The following is a 14686-nucleotide window of genomic DNA, read 5'->3' on the forward strand; positions in this document are numbered from 1 at the left end:
GGTGCGTGCACCTGGAATTTTTAGGTAGTTGAAAGACTCGTAGTCTCGAGGATTTAGGATGGGGGGGAGGGGGAGGGAATCCCAATTCTCTTTCGGCTCGTATGTGTCATATTATCCCACCACTGATGGGAGTGAGTATGACAAGTCATCCTGTCCCTATCCCTAGTTCGAGGAAAGAGATGAGTTCTTTCCGAGTCCTGAATCATCTCATAAATAAACATCATTTCGTGTGTGTGTCTGTGTGTGTGTGTCAGTGTGTCTCCTCCATAACTCCAAGGCTCTAAAACCTAGCAGCCTGAAACTTAGCATGCACACTAAGAAAACTCTAAGGAAGTGCAGAGTGAAAATTGGGTGTTTGGGTTAATTAAAACGCCCCTTTTGAACATAATTAACGGCCTTATTTAATTATATCCTTCATCAGGCGATCCTCGACCACCTCGCTCTTTATGGGGTGTTAAGGCATTTCCTGGGTAACCTCGCTGGGGTCTAAAGCCGCCACGTTTTTTGGCCTGCTCAACCATGCCTTAACTTGGAACAGTCCACAACAATTTCTTCACAATAAATTTGTTGTTTTACTTTCCTCACTCATATTATTGAATGCCTGTTCATCAGAGCGACGAATTGTTGGGTACATTACAATGCTGATAAACATCCAGAGACGTCACCGTTCGTGGCTTGATATTTCGGGCGTCTCTGGGAGGTGTGTGTTTAATGTGTTTGCTAATCGCATGCCAAGCCAGCCGCTTCTTCACAACCCTTTCGTTGGAGTGCTTGCTTGAGTGCTTAAGCCACTTGGCGAGCGCTCTCCAAGCTGCTTGGTTGTTTGTTTCGGTGAAAGTACCCGTGCTCTCAAGGGAACATCGATTAGACAGACGTACGTTTCCGCCTGTGTTGGGCCCTGCGGTGCCGTGTGGTTGGTGCCTCAGGAGGTGTCTCATCCGCTGAAAATGTGCAATTTTATTTTTTACAGGATATCGCTTTGTTCAACCTTTTGTGCGATCTCGGAATATAATCCATCCCTCACTTCGACATCTATACATATATTTATATCCAATAAGGTCCATCCGACCAGGTGTTTGCCGTGATCTATTTGTGAAGGCTGAGAGCAGAGATCACCATTTTGTGTTCTGTACCTTGATATATTTTTTAATTGAATTTTTCTTATTTCCCACTTCAATTCCTCTTTCAAAGAACTCTGTTTAAAGGCACATCTTTGTGTTCGTCGTTTTTATGTATTTTATGCGTGTGTTCGTTTAAAACTATTACCATAATGGAAGTGTGTGTTTGTGTGTGTGTGTGTGTGTGTGTGTGTGTGTGTGTGTGTGTGTGTGTGTGTGTGTGTGTGTGTGTGTGTACATGAGTTTTCAGAATGTGGAATGGAGTCCTCCAAAGTCTCAAAGTATCCACCATCGTGTGTGTGTGTGTGTGTGTGTGTGTGTGTGTGTGTGTGTGTGTGTGTGTCTCTCTCTGTGTCTCTCTCTCTCCCTCCCTCACCCCTCCCTACCACAGTGAATAGCAACATTTGGTGAGGTGTCGCTCCCCCCCACCCAACTCCCCTTTGGAGAATGGGGGAATGGGGAGAGAGGGAATGGGGAGAGAGGGAATGGGGGAGAGAGATAGTGGGGGAGAGAGGGGAGGGGGAGAGAGATAGTGGGGAGAGAGGGAATGGGGAGAGAGGGAATGGGGAGAGAGATAGTGGGGAGAGAGGGAATGGGGAGAGAGATAGTGGGGAGAGAGGGAATGGGGAGAGAGGGAATGGGGAGAGAGATAGTGGGGAGAGAGGGAATGGGGAGAGAGGGAATGGGGAGAGAGATAATGGGGAGAGAGGGAATGGGGAGAGAGATAGTGGGGGAGAGAGGGGAGGGGAGAGAGGGAGGGGAGAGAGGGGAGGGGAGAGAGGGGAGGGGAGAGAGAGAGAGAGGGAGAAGGAGGGGAGGAGAGAAAGGGGGTGTAGAGTAAGAGAGGGCGAGGGAAGAAGGGGAGTTGGGGTGGGGGAGAGAAGGGAAGAGGGCAGGGAGAGAGAGAGAGAGAGGATGGGAAGAGGGTAGGGAAAGAGAGAATGCGAGGGGATGAAGGGAGATAGTGGAGGTTGGAGAGGATTGGAGAAAGGGGATGTGGAGGGAGGTTTCCTTCTCCCGACCCTATTGTTTGTCCAATTCTCCCTCTATTTTGTCCTTCAACTCCACTGTTGGTGTCCCCACCCTCTCAATACTGTTCCTTTTATCCTGTTGCATTCTGATCGATTTGGTGTTCTCGTTCTTCCATGAGCCTTGGCTCGGCATACAAAAAAGTCATAGGTTGGCAACCATTGTACAGGCTCGATGGGCCGAATGGTCTCTTTGTGTGTTGAAGTTCCTTGGAAGGGAAGTTGTCCATTACAGGTTGTGAACCGTGGTGTCTATCCGTGCATTCGGCTGTCTCCGGTTTATGGTAGCCACTTATTGCGCTGCAATTTGTTGCTCAACATTATGCATTGAAAAGCTCAACATTCACTTTTGAAATGCTGGGAAAAGAGGCATGAGTAATGTTGTTGTCAAATTATATTTCACAACCAAGATATTTCTCCGACCTCCGCTGCTCTGTGTTTCACGACCATTTTGCGGTGGGTGATAAAAGTAGCTTAAAGCTTTGGTTCTTAGTGAAACCAAGAGTGCAACCCAACTAACCTTTTTAAAGTTGATGGTATATTATTTGAATTGATAAATTAACTTAAACTTTTCCCATCACTGGGGACGGATACTTTTGCTAGCTTTTCCCGTCACTTGGGAGGGGTACTCGTACTTGTACTGAATAAAATTTGAGACAAACTAACAGAAGTCGATGGTAGCTGCCCTTGTAAATGATGAAAGCTGCCACTAAAGGTAATGAACCTGGTGGCAAGTGATTGAAGATACTTGTCTCCCTTGGAAGGTGCTTTTTAAAAATTATTAAATTCGAAATACAATGTGCTGCCACTGGAAGAGGTAATTACATCTCGATTAAAACCAAGCTATTGTCCTTCCAAAACAAAAATACATGAAACTGATACGACTGTCTCCAACAAACTTGCATAATCGAGTCAACATCATATATCCTTCTGCTTGCACATGGCAGCTTGGCAACCAGGTAGCTATCATTTTGTTGGGGAGCAACCATGCCGCTGATGTTGTGCCCCTATACCAGTACACTGGTACTCATTTCGTCGATCTCATATGGATGACAGGCTGAATCAATCCCACCTGGTGTTAATTCAGCAGCCAATGGGACTCATACTCAGGACCCTAAGAGCCCAAGCCAGCCACACTAGCCGCTAAGTGAACACCAGGCTTTCAACATCCTACATCAGTAGCTGCTAATGAAAACGATCATCACAATGGATACATACGCAGTTCATCGAAGTGTGTGTCAACATTTGCTCCACCAGGCACTGCACAGATGAGTCTTGCTTTCAAAAAAGTAGACCACTTGTTGACGAGGGTGCGAGTTCCCCCAAGGTCATTCTTCAGAGGTTAAATGATCAGAAGGACACATGAAGAGAGAGAGAGAGAGAGAGAGAGAGAGAGAGAGAGAGAGAGAGAGAGAGAGAGAGAGAGAGAGAGAGAGAGAGAGAGAGAGAGAGAGAGAGAGAGAGAGAGAGAGAGAGAGAGAGAGAGAGAGAGAGAGAGAGAGAGAGAGAGAGAGAGAGAGAGAGAGAGAGAGAGAGAGAGAGAGAGAGAGAGAGAGAGAGAGAGAGAGAGAGAGAGAGAGAGAGAGAGAGAGAGATAGAGAGATAAATCAGTGTTTATAGGCAGTGGTAAATGTACGAGGTCTAGCTGAAAAGGCGAGAGATTAAGACCGATGTTAAAAGGTTCAACTTCATGAGTTTATTGTTGGGGAAACTGAGTGTTGAGACACACTGACCCTGCAAATCTGTGCCAGCCTCGTGTATGTGGCCTTTTCTGAGGCCTCTCCCTCCAAAGCTGTCTCACGAAAGAAGAAGTACAACTTGTCGTCTGCAGGGTCATCACTCTCCGGGATCCAATGGGCTGCTACAAACTTAGGGTCTAGTGCATTCACCATAAGAAAACAAATGTAAGTATCAATTCTCATGGTTTGTAAAAAAAAAAAATGGAAAACGTGAAATCTGATGCGCAATATTACAGTCATTTTTATTTTACATCATTTTATTTTGACACCCTGGTGATGTGTACCTGCCCCATTGTTCACATCACCTCTCCTCCACCCCGACCCCGAGTGAATTTGAATTAATCAACTGATGGATTTAATTAATGTCGTGTCGATGTAGTGCAGGCTTGATGGGCCAAATGGCCTCCTCCTCCATAAAAGTTCCTTGTGTACCATTGTGTATATGTAACTGATCGTTATAATTGATCCCAGATCTGCGTGTGTGTGTGTGTGTGTGTGTGTGTGTGTGTGTGTGTGTGTGTGTGTGTGTGTGTGTGTGTGTGTGTGTGTGTGTGTGTGTGTGTGTGTGTGTGTGTGTGTGTGTGTGAGAGACTAAGCTCAACATGACACGCAACGGTCTGTTTGGTAAGGAGTTCAAATCTCCATTTGACTGACGGGCAGAGATAAGTGGTGTTGCGAAGAACAGTGGCACAGGCAGTGAGGCAAGCCAAAAATGCGTGGTTCCCACAGAAGGTATGTGAAGTAGAGAGAGGGATGATAAATGGTATTTCAGGAAGAGGAGTGGGCAAGGTTTGATTCGGATCCAGCAGGGAAGAGCTGGTCTCAATCATTGAGACCAAGTACAGTCAGGAATCATGATGGCCAACTCCGCATGGGTCCAGAAGAAACACTTCAAAGTTTGCAGAATAATTTTGAAACGGTTCTAGATGGAAACAAAACACCTTCACTTTGGTGTTATTATGCCATTCAATCAGTGCATCAATACAGAGTGAGAGATGACATTCGTGAGCTCCCTACAAATGTCTAAATACTGAAGCTTGTGGGAAAAGCTTGTGGGGAAAAATGGAATCCTGCTGGAGATGATAAAGTGCTGCAGAGGAGATATAGTGGGTTATATCTTCGACCTTTTCAGGACTGAGTGGAAAGAGCAACGTATCCTTGTGATTGGTGGGAGGCATTCCTCGTACCAATACCTAAAAGTAAGAGATGTCACACAATGCTATATAAATGGTGTGGAATCAGCTTGCGAGATGTCGTGGGGAAGCTGTTTGCAAATATTATTCAAAAGATTGAACTTTCAAACTTGTCTCCCTCCTCGAACACCTGGTGGTGCCTGGTTAAGCCCATCTCTGGGTTATGCTTCTCTTACATCCCTTCCCTCACTTCAAATGGCACCGCAGCAGCTCCACTCGTGAGAAAACTGAATGCCTCAATTCTGTGTTTGCTTCCAAATCTTGTGTTCCCAACCCATCACTCTCCATACCCACCCATCCCTTTCGCAACCAACTGCTCCTGGACTCTGCCTTTTTCACACAAGGTGGTGGAAAAGGCTCTTTGAACCCTCGACTCTGATTCGGTTACTGGACCAGGTGGCAGCAGTTCATGTGTCCTAAAAACCTTCTCCGTTGGTCTTGCACTTCCTCTCTGCCCTTTTCACCCTGTCATCTTCCATCTGCTGAGGAATCAGCCAACATCATAGCATTACATTAAAAAGATGCAAAAATGGATCCCCTTAACTACAGACCTATCAGCTTCCTTCCAATTATCAGCAAGGTCAAGGAATCCATCATCGCAGTTGACATAGAATCATTCCATTTTGCCAATGACATCTCAGATCACCAATTTGGATTCGGACCTGGTCACTCGACCTTGGACATGCTGCTTCTACTCTCATGGAGGCCCTCGATATCACACGTGAGATCGGGGTCGTCTCTATCGACATATCTTGCGTTTCAATACAGTCTGAAATCCCGCCTTGCTCTCCAAACTGTCTGGCTACGGCATCCAAGACCAACTCCACACTTTGATGACTGACTTCCTCCACTCTTGCAGCCAACGCGTGGCTCTCAATGGATCCCTTTCATCTCCTCTCCCTGTCAAGGCTGGGGTATCCCAACGCAGTATTTAGGTCTCGTCCTATTCCTAATCTTCATCAATGATCTCTCTGACTCTGGAAAATCCTCTATCTATTTGCTGATGACTCCACTTTCTGCTGTGACATCCCTCATCCTTCAGACAGGCAGGCTGCAACCTCTTCCCTCTCTTCAGACCTTGAAAAAAAAATCACAAGCTGGTCACAAACACTTGGAATATGTCGTTAACACACTCACTCTCTCACTCCGAAAGGACCGTACCACAAACCCTCCTATCTACATTCTCAACAACCATCTCGAAGAGGTTCAGTCACTCAAATTATTGGGTCTCACTCTCAGTCATGATCTCTATTGGCAAAGCCACATTTCAAAGTTGGCCTCCAAACACAGACTGGGCATACTCTCTCATGCAAAGTCCTTCCTTGTCAAACCTGAACTCCTGTCCACTGACAAGGCTTTCATCTACAGCTTGATGGAATTCTGCTGTCCCCTCTGGGCTGGCTCCCCTGACCCACACCTTGCCCAGCTTAACACCAGGGAAACCAAATCCTTCATTATCATTAGAATCAAGATCATTACAAGATCAAGGTCTCCAGCGATGAAGCTGAGCCCACAGGTGAGCGGTCTCCCTGTCTTCTACCACCTCCTTTCTGCTCTTGCACCCACTGTCCTCTCCGTGCTTTGTCCACCCCCCCCCAGGTATCTACAGGGTGCATGCGGTCCACCAGCAACCCCCTTCTCGTAAACCCCCTGAAATCGAGCCCACTGCTCACTTCCACTCACTTGTTCCTCTTTATTCCCACCTGTGGAACCAACTTCCACATCCTCTTCAGTCTCATTCTTTTCTCCAGTCTTCAAGACAGCTGTTCACCACAATCTCAGATCACCTTCCATCCTAAACTATGATCTTTTCTACACCTGATGAACACCCTCACCCACCTGCCAAATTTTCCTTCTGTGTTAACCTTGTCATCGCGTTGCACTCACCCTACCCCTCATCATTAACCGCATCCCTTGTTTGTCTGTCTCCATTTGTTTTCTTGATCAGCCCTGCTGTTTGCATTTCCCCCCTCTATTTCTACTGTTCCTCTTTTTTATGATGCATCCTGATCCGTTCTGTGTTCCAGCTCTTCCATGAGCCTTGACCGTATATAACAATAGAGGTTGCATGAAGTATTGGAGAAGATTTCTCCCTGATTCTTCGTGTGGCTTTCATTGGGTAAGAGAGTGTGCAGACATGATGTGTGTACGGTAACTTGTGGAGAAAGCAAGGGAACACAACACCTAGATCCACATGATTTTTGCCCACCATAGTAAACCGTCCTTATGACTCTGTATGACATCAGGCTCTTTGATCGGTGCTACAGAGATATGGTATACTGAGCTGTTGTGCTGTACAAATATAGTGCTAGATTAATGGATGAAAGGACTTGAAGACCTGCAAAACTGACGGTGACTGAATTTCTGTTTGATGATGATGTAGATGCAATGTATACCACCAGCGATAGTATGGAGAGAGCAGCACATATACTTGATGGGATGACATCAGAGCGAGGGTTAATGTTGAGCATGCCATAAAATAAGATGCTGGTTGTGGGAAAAAGGTGAGAACAAGAGAATGCACAGTGGTATATATCAGCGAAGCCATCAAAGCAGTGACCGACTTCAGATACTTCAGGGAAATCGTTGAAGGGCACATGGTAGACTGGTGGTATCACTTTGAAAGTAGAAGACAGGATTGCTTGTGCCATGAGAATGTTTGAAGCCCGATGCAGACCTGTATTTTAGGGACAATTCTCTTTCCCTGAAGCCAAAAGATGAGTTTACTGTGCTGTTGTGCTTAGTGTGCCAATGTATTGGGTTGAGATCTGGAGCAATAAGAGAGAGATATCTCCAGGAATATCAATGCCTTCCACAAAAGGAGGTGGGCAGAGCGAACCATGATGTTGCCATTCATGCTGTTGCTAGACAAGAACTGACAGCTAGTGTGAACGCCAATTCCACATACGTTAATGTCAGATCCTTTACAAGAAGACGAGATATCACAAGAAATAAATACCTAAGAAGTCCTCGAAGAAGGGTTAAGCCTGCCAACAAACTCAGTCAGAAAGGCATCATCAATAGGGTGGCCTTCTTTCACAGTTCAAGGTGTGTGTGTGTGTGTGTGTGTGTGTGTGTGTGTGTGTGTGTGTGTGTGTGTGTGTGTGTGTAGGTGCATGTGAAGGTGTAGGTGTGTGTTCCTTGCCATGCAGCCAGCGGGAATTGTGTGCTTCAGTGCGCAGCGGAGGTCGATCTCCCATGCTGCGCAGCACGGCTTGGTCTCTGCCCATGAAGTCCATTGCAGTTGCTGTAAACAACTCCTGTTCTGTAATGTATCGACAAAATGTATGGACGTACACATAAGTGAAAAATAAAAATAATTTTTTAAAAATCAGAATGTAGCTTTTATGTCACAAAGTTTGAGGCTCATCAAATAGTTGATGACAGAGGATGAGAGGTCAACACAACTATCAACTGAGGAACTGAAAAACACCGGGGAAAAAAAAAATACAAACAAGAGCTGACTAACCACATTGAAAAATAAACAGACAGAACAGGCAGACAATGTGAGGTGTGAAGGGGAAAAATGTGTCAGTGAGAACAGAGAAGTCATAACTAGAGGGGGACAGGGACAATATACCATGCTGGTGAGAAGCCATGTGAAAGGATAAGAGAAGAACATGCTGGTTAATGATAGATATTGGTTAATGGTTCTAGAGTTGAGAGTAGAGGGAGACAAAGGAGTGAGAATCATGCCAAAAGTGAGACGTACCAAAAGTGAGTAAAGGTGAGAAGCAAGAAGATATTTGGGAAGATTAACAAGGTTATGGTTGTGGAGAAGTGCGTGTGAACAGGAGGGGCTGATTGGAGGAGGTAGAACACAGAGAAGCCATCAACAAACCAAGGAGGTTATAGAAGACACACGTTGCATAATCCTACCGAGATACATCAACCTTCATCAACATCGAAGCAATTTATGTATCCATATACTGTACATTCAAGCTACAATTCGATTATTACCATGATCCTTGCCATGCTATCCTTCCATCCTGTTAGTCACATCAAATGGCTGTACTGGAGACTGCTCAAGATAAAGTGGAATGTCTAAACTTTGTCTTTGCCTTGAAATATAATGTACCCAACCCATCCCGTTCTGCCCCCATCTTACCCTGATGTATCCACTGTCTACTAAACTCTGTGTCCTCACTCTAAAAGGTACAGAAAGTTATATCCACCCTTGACCCTAGTTAGGGAGGTGAGACTGAATGGCATCAGTGCCCACTGCCCATGTTCTCAAATCCTGCTCTACCTTTCTTGCTTCCACTGTGCCTGCTCCATTCAGTCTGTCCTTATCCTTTGGCCACCTCCCCTCTGCACAGTCGTCAGCAAACAACAATGCCAATGTACAAGAGGATGCAAAAATAGATGATACCAACTATAGGCCAGTGAACTTGATTCCATTGCTTATGATGTCCTCTATCCTGTTTTCAAACAGTAACCTGATCTCTGACAATCAGTTTGGATTCCATCCCATTCACTCAACTCTGGAGCAGCTTCTGCCCCTCTCTAAGCAATGATTGGAGGCCCTCGATCCCAAACAAGAGGTTAGAACCCTTTACATGGACATGTCTCGAGCATGAAATGCAGTCCATCATCCTGCCTTGCAAGCCACGCTCTCTACTTGTGGCATTCAAGACCACCTTCATTTCGGAATTTCTGATTTCCTCCACTCATGCATTCAACGAGTTGCGTCCAATTAAACCCTCTCCTCCCTTCTCACAGTGGAGGTTGGAGTTTCTCAAGGAAGTGTTTTGGGCCAAGTATTGTTTCTCATCTATATAAATAACCTCTCTGAAAAATTGTCTTTTTCAGACTGGGCAGCCATGCACAGACTGGGCATCCTTCATCACTCCAAGCCTTTCCTTGCAAAATCAGAGCTACTCACAGTTTACAAGACCTTTGTCCATAGCCCAATCGACTACTGTTCTCCGTTATGGGTTGGCATAAGATCATCACATCAGTTTCTACTGGATTACTTGGAATTTAAGCTCTCAAAATTATCGGAATCCTCCATGATTAGGTCAAAGCACAAGGTCTGTTGTTCTCATGCAGCAGGCAGGTCGGTGGTCTATCTGTTTTCCATCATGTATTCTCCAATATTTGTCCCTTCACTCTCTCTGTCCCCTGACCCGCCCTATCAACTCCAGGATGTACATGTTCTTTCAGTAACTCCATCCTGGTTAGACATTCAAATCCATGGTGACTGTGTACCTTGACTCTTTAATTCTTCACTTCTTCCATCTGTGGAACCTCCAGGACTTCAAGCAAGCAGTGCACCACAATGTCTTGTCATTCCAAATTCTGACTCATGATCTTTATTAGCCCCGTCGAATAAGTCTCAATTCCTCTTGTACAGTTAAACCATTTATTCAATAAATAAGCATATGGAGAATCAGAGGAAATTCAACACGAGCAAGCAACATGCCCTATTAAGAGGTCAGATTGAATTCAGAGGCTGGAGAACAATTTATGATCAGAAGGTGATAATAATTCAAGCAGACGTATGGATTTTGTCCAAGCACACATTCTATTGATGCGTCGACTCCAGCTTCCAGCCAGACTTTCAGATGTCAGAATATAATTATTTATATATGAGAATCCTTTAATATTAATCAGTGAAATCGAATAAGAGATAATTATATTCTACTGAATAAAGATTAAAGATTATTTGGAAGATCAATCTGTTTTTGGGGAAGAGGGTCTTTTACTTGTCAGACTGGTAACCTTCCAATGCAGTAAAGAAATATAAGGCTGTTTACAATGCAAATGGATAATATCTATATATATATATATATTCAAAATAGATACGTGTTCGAACACATAAATGTATAAATCATGTTGTATTCAAATACATTTCCCATTATAGGGTTATAACAATACATTGTGCTACATGCTAAAGACTTTACTTTTGAAGTTAATTATCAATCAAGCTTAATTGGCTATATTTTCCTTTTATCATCACACTTAAATCCATTAAGCTAATTTTGAAGAATTTAGCATCGACACCCCATTAACCTTTCCTAACTCAACCATCTTACTTGCTCTTGTCAGTGTTTCCCCCCTCCTGCCTCTCCTCTTTTCTTTTCCTGTTCATTCATTCCCTTGTTGTTTGTCCCACTGTCAGTTCTATGTTGCTCTTCCACGAGCCCCTTTCCTCTGGAGAAAAAAAAGTATAAAGTAGCGAGTTCATCGACTATACCCTGCATAGTTGTGTGAAAAAGGACATGCGAAAGATCTTTTAAACTTTTGCTTTGGGTGTTGCAGTGAACAAACAGTGCTAGGTGCTGCCATATTTGTCTGAATGTGGAATCTCACCGTTACTGATGCAGTGTCTTTGACACCACCTTATTTAACATGTTGTATTTATTATTCATGGCGGTTTGTGTCATTTATGACGTCCCTAAAAACAGTGCATTTCCTGTTCGGAATGATTTTCCGTTTTGTTTGACTGGAAGGAAGACAGACAGATAGATAAAAAAAAAAATCCTTACTCCTCTGTGCCTGTGTGATTGGGAAGAGATTCCATACAATTTGCCAAATTTAGAGCCGAAGTACTGCTAATTTGCAGGTTCATGTTCCAATTCATGTTCTACGGTGTTAAAATATAAAATTCAATTGAAATTACTTAAACGTAGCTCTTGATCATCCACTGATGTCTGTCTGTAGATAAACAGAAACACAGACAGACAGACAGACAGAGAAAAAGTGAACCAATTGTTCAACTCCGATTCTTGCTTCGTGCAGTGGGGTGAAAACCTGCAGTTGTAGAATGTTTGCTTTTCTGTATTAACGCAAATGCCGACATAATTACGTGGTTTGGTGTATCAAACTAAGATTGCACCTCTGGTCATCCATAATTTGCTAAATTTCCAACAAAAGTTAAAAGAGGAAATGAAGAGTTCGCAAACAATATCTAAGGCTGAATTGAATGGATTAAAATCACCGTAACATTCGTTTAAACGTCCAAACATCCCAGCTCAAAAATAATAAAACAAAGTAAACGTGCTATTGTTACCATGAGCATGAAAACGCTTCATGTAAATGATTGTACCACAATTTATACAGAATAATAATGTCACAAATGAGAATGAACGACAAAGCTGCTTTGGCCAACTTAGTCCAGAGGAAGTGCTGATGAAACGGGCACATCCTGGTGTGATAACTTTTGAAGTTGAAACCATTTACCATCTGATTTTGTTGTTTCAAATATTGCACGTCTCAAGTCTTACCCACAAGTACAGATGCCAGGGGAATTGTAGGATCAAATGGACTCTTCCCCTTTCCATTCTCAATATGGTCAAAATCCAGATGAAAACGCTCCTCCTGAAATACAATACAAGCATTGACATGATTCCATTGACATGATTCCATTGACATGATTCCATTGACATGATTCCATTGACATGATTCCATTGACATGATTCCATTGACATGATTCCATTGACGTGATTCCATTGACGTGATTCCATGGCATTCATAATGTTATGGTTTTGGAAAACTTACCCCAGAGGGAGAGCATGCATGGACATGCAGGTGACCCGAGAATCAGTTATTTAATTAGTCTTTGTATAGATCATCGTTGGTCCCTCGTCAAAGGGCTGTTTGGGGGGCATGTGTGGGCTCGACTGTATTTTTTCCATGTAATGTCTTCCCATTCCCCTCTCTTACTTTCAATCTTTCTTCCTTCACACCATCGTTCTGTTCAATCATAGTACTTTCAATCATCCCTCCATTACCTCATTGACCCGTTTCGATGGTCCACCAATTATCTCCCCTCCATGAAACATCCTTTCAACAGTCCCCCCCCCTTCACCGCACCAGTCTTGCCTTCATCCCGCAGCCGTTTGGTCATCCCTCGGTCGTGCGGGGTTCCTTTCTGTGTTCCCTCCATCCGTGCATTGCTTAATAACCCATCGGGTGCTCTCGCATGTATTTTCGTGTCGAGTCTCACATGCATGTTCGTGGCGCTTGGTGATCGTCGTGGCCTGCGAGGTGCGTGGTCTGAGTCTCGCAGGCATGATACAGTGCAAAACAGTGTGAGTGGGTGTTTTGCGCGTGAAGGAGGGAGGCTGGGGGCTCTCATTGTGGCTTTGGACGTGTAAAGGGTGGCGCAGGGACTTAGTTGAAACTTCCCTCCGAATGGCATAGCAATTTCCACAAGTGACATTATGCACCCGCCACCATTGGCTGCAGACCAATGGAAGGGGGAGAAGGCTTGTGAGAGGAGGGGAAGAAAGCTGATGTGAAGAAGAAGCAGGAAGGCAGACGAGGAAACGGTACAAGTTCGCACGAGCAGGGACAAAGAGCGCTCCTGAGCAGATGGCTAAGAAAGCAGAAAGGGAAGAAGCTAAAGGCAGAAAGCAGAAGAGAGGGCAGAAGGCAGATGCAGAATGGAAAAATGAACGGGACAAGCTCGGCTGAGCAGAAGACTGACAGACTGAGAAGGCTCGGGAGGAAAGGACCGAAAACGTGCGAGGGAAAAGAAAGGAAGGTTTCATGAGCAGTTGGTGTCGAGCTTCTGTTGGAAAAGAACACTCCTTCCACGAGCGTCATCCTGCCCTCTCGATCCTTTCAGCAATGAAGAACAAGGAGGGTGAATGGTGGCACCTCATCGATGGGGGCCCAAGGAGGAAGAATCCGAGGCAGAGGAGGGTGAGCCGCACATCTCGCTTACAGATCTGGGATGCTAAAGAGGACTCGCCTCCTGGGTCCGGGCACCTCAGGGACGCGGCTGCGTGTTCCCATTGCTTCACATTGCCGCTGCCCATCTTCCCCATCCATTTTCCTCCACATTTTCCCGTATATTTGTGAGAGGTGATCACAAACTTTTCTACCCGCATTAATCCACCTGAAACCCACCTCCTTCAAATTCTGCGTTTTCCTTCTTTGAAAGTCCCTGTAATGTCCATCTTGTTTACCCTGTGTACCCTACCCCATCCCTCTCCCTTCCACAGATCTCCTCATGTCTCCGTTCCCTACTGTTTGTTCCTTCCCTCTCGTCTCCTGCTCCCCTTGTTGTACGTTCTGTGTGTTAGCTCTTATATGATCCTTGACATTGTATACAAAAAAAAATGAAAGGTGAGAGAGAGAGAGCAGGAAAGGCTTCTTTCCTTTTCTCCATTCATCACTTTTATTTTATTTTCAAGTCCTTGTTTTATTGTTTGCCCCTGAGTGAATGACGGCCGAGTCTTTTGTTTAAGTAAGATCGAATAAGAATACATGTTGTGGTTAAATCTGCTCTTTTGTGCATTTTTGCTTTCTTGCTTGTAAATACTTGCTTTTAATTGATTGCTTGCTTGTGTGTTTGTAATAAATAATTGATTCGTTGCTATTTCCAATCTGTTTCTGTTGTTTTTTCCTTTATTTGTCTGATGCAGTGCACAAGTACAGTTAGACAGGACATTCTACCCTAATAATTTGCTTTGTTCGCCAGTACACACTCACTGTAATGCTCAGCAGCAATCTGAGTGTGTGCTGAGGGCACTGACCCCAATTAGCCGGCCGTCCACAGCTAAGGTATCATGCGAAATAGCGTAACCCCACCCAGATTGGCCGTGCCAATCGGCGGTCGTGGTTTCTGAGCAACCTGCCAGTGCGAGGAGTTATCT

At 44.6% G+C, this 14686-nt stretch overlaps 1 protein-coding gene across 7 annotated transcripts in view; it reads right to left on the reverse strand.

Moving 5' to 3' along the window:
- LOC147013670 (semaphorin-3A-like) overlaps window positions 1–14686 on the reverse strand; it is a 138057-nt gene that overhangs the window by 37289 nt on the left and 86082 nt on the right. For all 7 annotated transcript variants that reach the window (XM_085850791.1, XM_085850788.1, XM_085850785.1 and 4 more), the window contains 4 exons: window positions 12308–12401; window positions 8224–8343; window positions 3880–4022; window positions 3365–3479 (listed from right to left, as the gene is read on the reverse strand). In XM_085850791.1, the coding sequence (XP_085706917.1) occupies window positions 3365–3479; window positions 3880–4022; window positions 8224–8343; window positions 12308–12401 (472 nt within the window). The remainder of the gene's footprint in view (window positions 1–3364; window positions 3480–3879; window positions 4023–8223; window positions 8344–12307; window positions 12402–14686) is intronic.

Source organism: Eptatretus burgeri, chromosome 13 (genome assembly GCF_056783735.1).
Source record: "Eptatretus burgeri isolate ZD-2024b chromosome 13, Ebu_testis_v1, whole genome shotgun sequence".
Classification (NCBI taxonomy): Eukaryota; Metazoa; Chordata; class Myxini; order Myxiniformes; family Myxinidae; genus Eptatretus; species Eptatretus burgeri.